Raw genomic sequence first — 1,276 nt, 5'->3', positions numbered from 1 at the left:
CTTCTGATTATCTGTGGTTTCAAATAAAAAAAAAAAGAGAGGGATGCAGATGGAGATCATTTTTACCGAATATTTTTAAGATAAAATTTTTAATTCCTGAGAAATTAATTCTTTTTTTTCCCATTAAAAGGCCTTATTCCCATAATTTCTTTTATGGATCCGCATCGCAAAGGCTTTAGTGAACCCTTCGTTGGTGAGTATGTTATTTTTTTCTTGCTGTATATATTGCACCAAGCAACCTATACACTGCATAGGTTGCTTAGTTTTTCTGTGCAATAACCTTTTGCTTTATATTTGACACCCATTGCAATAGCTAAAAAAAAAAAATATATATATATATATATATATATCTCCTGTGCAATAACCAATGTAAGATCAATAAAGTAAACCAATCAATCAAATAGACCTCTGCAGCATTATAGCCTTTAAAATAACTGCCACAATATCCTATTCTATTACAATAAGAACTAAAAAGCTTGGATTAAAAACATAATAATGAGCAAGAATAATAATTTTGCTGCTAAATGATGTAATAATTATGAGGATGTTCCTTTTCTATTATATATATATATATTTATATATATATATTAATATAAGCCTGAAAGACAAACAGTTTAAATAAAAAACTGAAGATGTCTTTGCAGTTCCTAATTCTGCAACATATTTAACCCCATTGCAATTCTGTTTTATACAAAATAACATTAGTTTAAAATTAGAACATTTTCCACTCATTTGCTAACAAACTGGTTATGGTTGGCACACCTTTTTAATCTTATGTACCAAAAAATAAATAAATAAATGAGAAATAAAAATAAAAAATAATATGTTTATAAAATCCGAAGTTTAGGGGAACGCTGACCCTTGCAGTTCATAGGTCAGTATTGGTAGCCCTTCCTATGACTCTGTAGCCTTGAAGTAGCGCTCATCCGTTAAAAAGAATTGGTGACCCCTGCTATAGAATATTATTAAATATTATTGAAAATGTGTATCACTTGATACTGTCGTGGATGTCCTCCAAACGACGTAGTGATTTATGCTAAGTTTTTCAAAAATTCTAAGCTCTTGGAAAAGCAGTCGAAAATCTCCAACAGTAGTCAAAAAGAAGCAGAGGCAGCTGATTCTCTGTCCAGTATGGTTTATTGCAACAATAAAAGTCCACCACACATGAAATGTTCACCGGTCAACATCTGACAAACAAAGAAAATGGTCTGCTTATATACACTCCCAGGGTCTTAGGGGCTCCTCCCCGAGCCCCTCCTATTTTTACGTAATTTCA

At 31.7% G+C, this 1,276-nt stretch overlaps 1 protein-coding gene across 1 annotated transcript in view; it reads left to right on the top strand.

The window, feature by feature from the left end:
* Positions 1-122: 122 nt before the first annotated feature.
* Positions 123-1,276, top strand: part of LOC107083243 — a 27,681-nt gene continuing 26,527 nt past the window's right edge. The window contains exon 1 of the mRNA XM_015372276.1: positions 123-193. Coding sequence (XP_015227762.1) covers positions 154-193 — 40 coding nt within the window. The 5' untranslated portion in view covers positions 123-153. The remainder of the gene's footprint in view (positions 194-1,276) is intronic.

This window comes from Cyprinodon variegatus, unplaced genomic scaffold, assembly GCF_000732505.1.
Source record: "Cyprinodon variegatus isolate N-32 unplaced genomic scaffold, C_variegatus-1.0 Scaffold71, whole genome shotgun sequence".
Lineage (NCBI taxonomy): Eukaryota > Metazoa > Chordata > Actinopteri > Cyprinodontiformes > Cyprinodontidae > Cyprinodon > Cyprinodon variegatus.
This window is presented reverse-complemented; position numbering and strand designations above follow the sequence as displayed.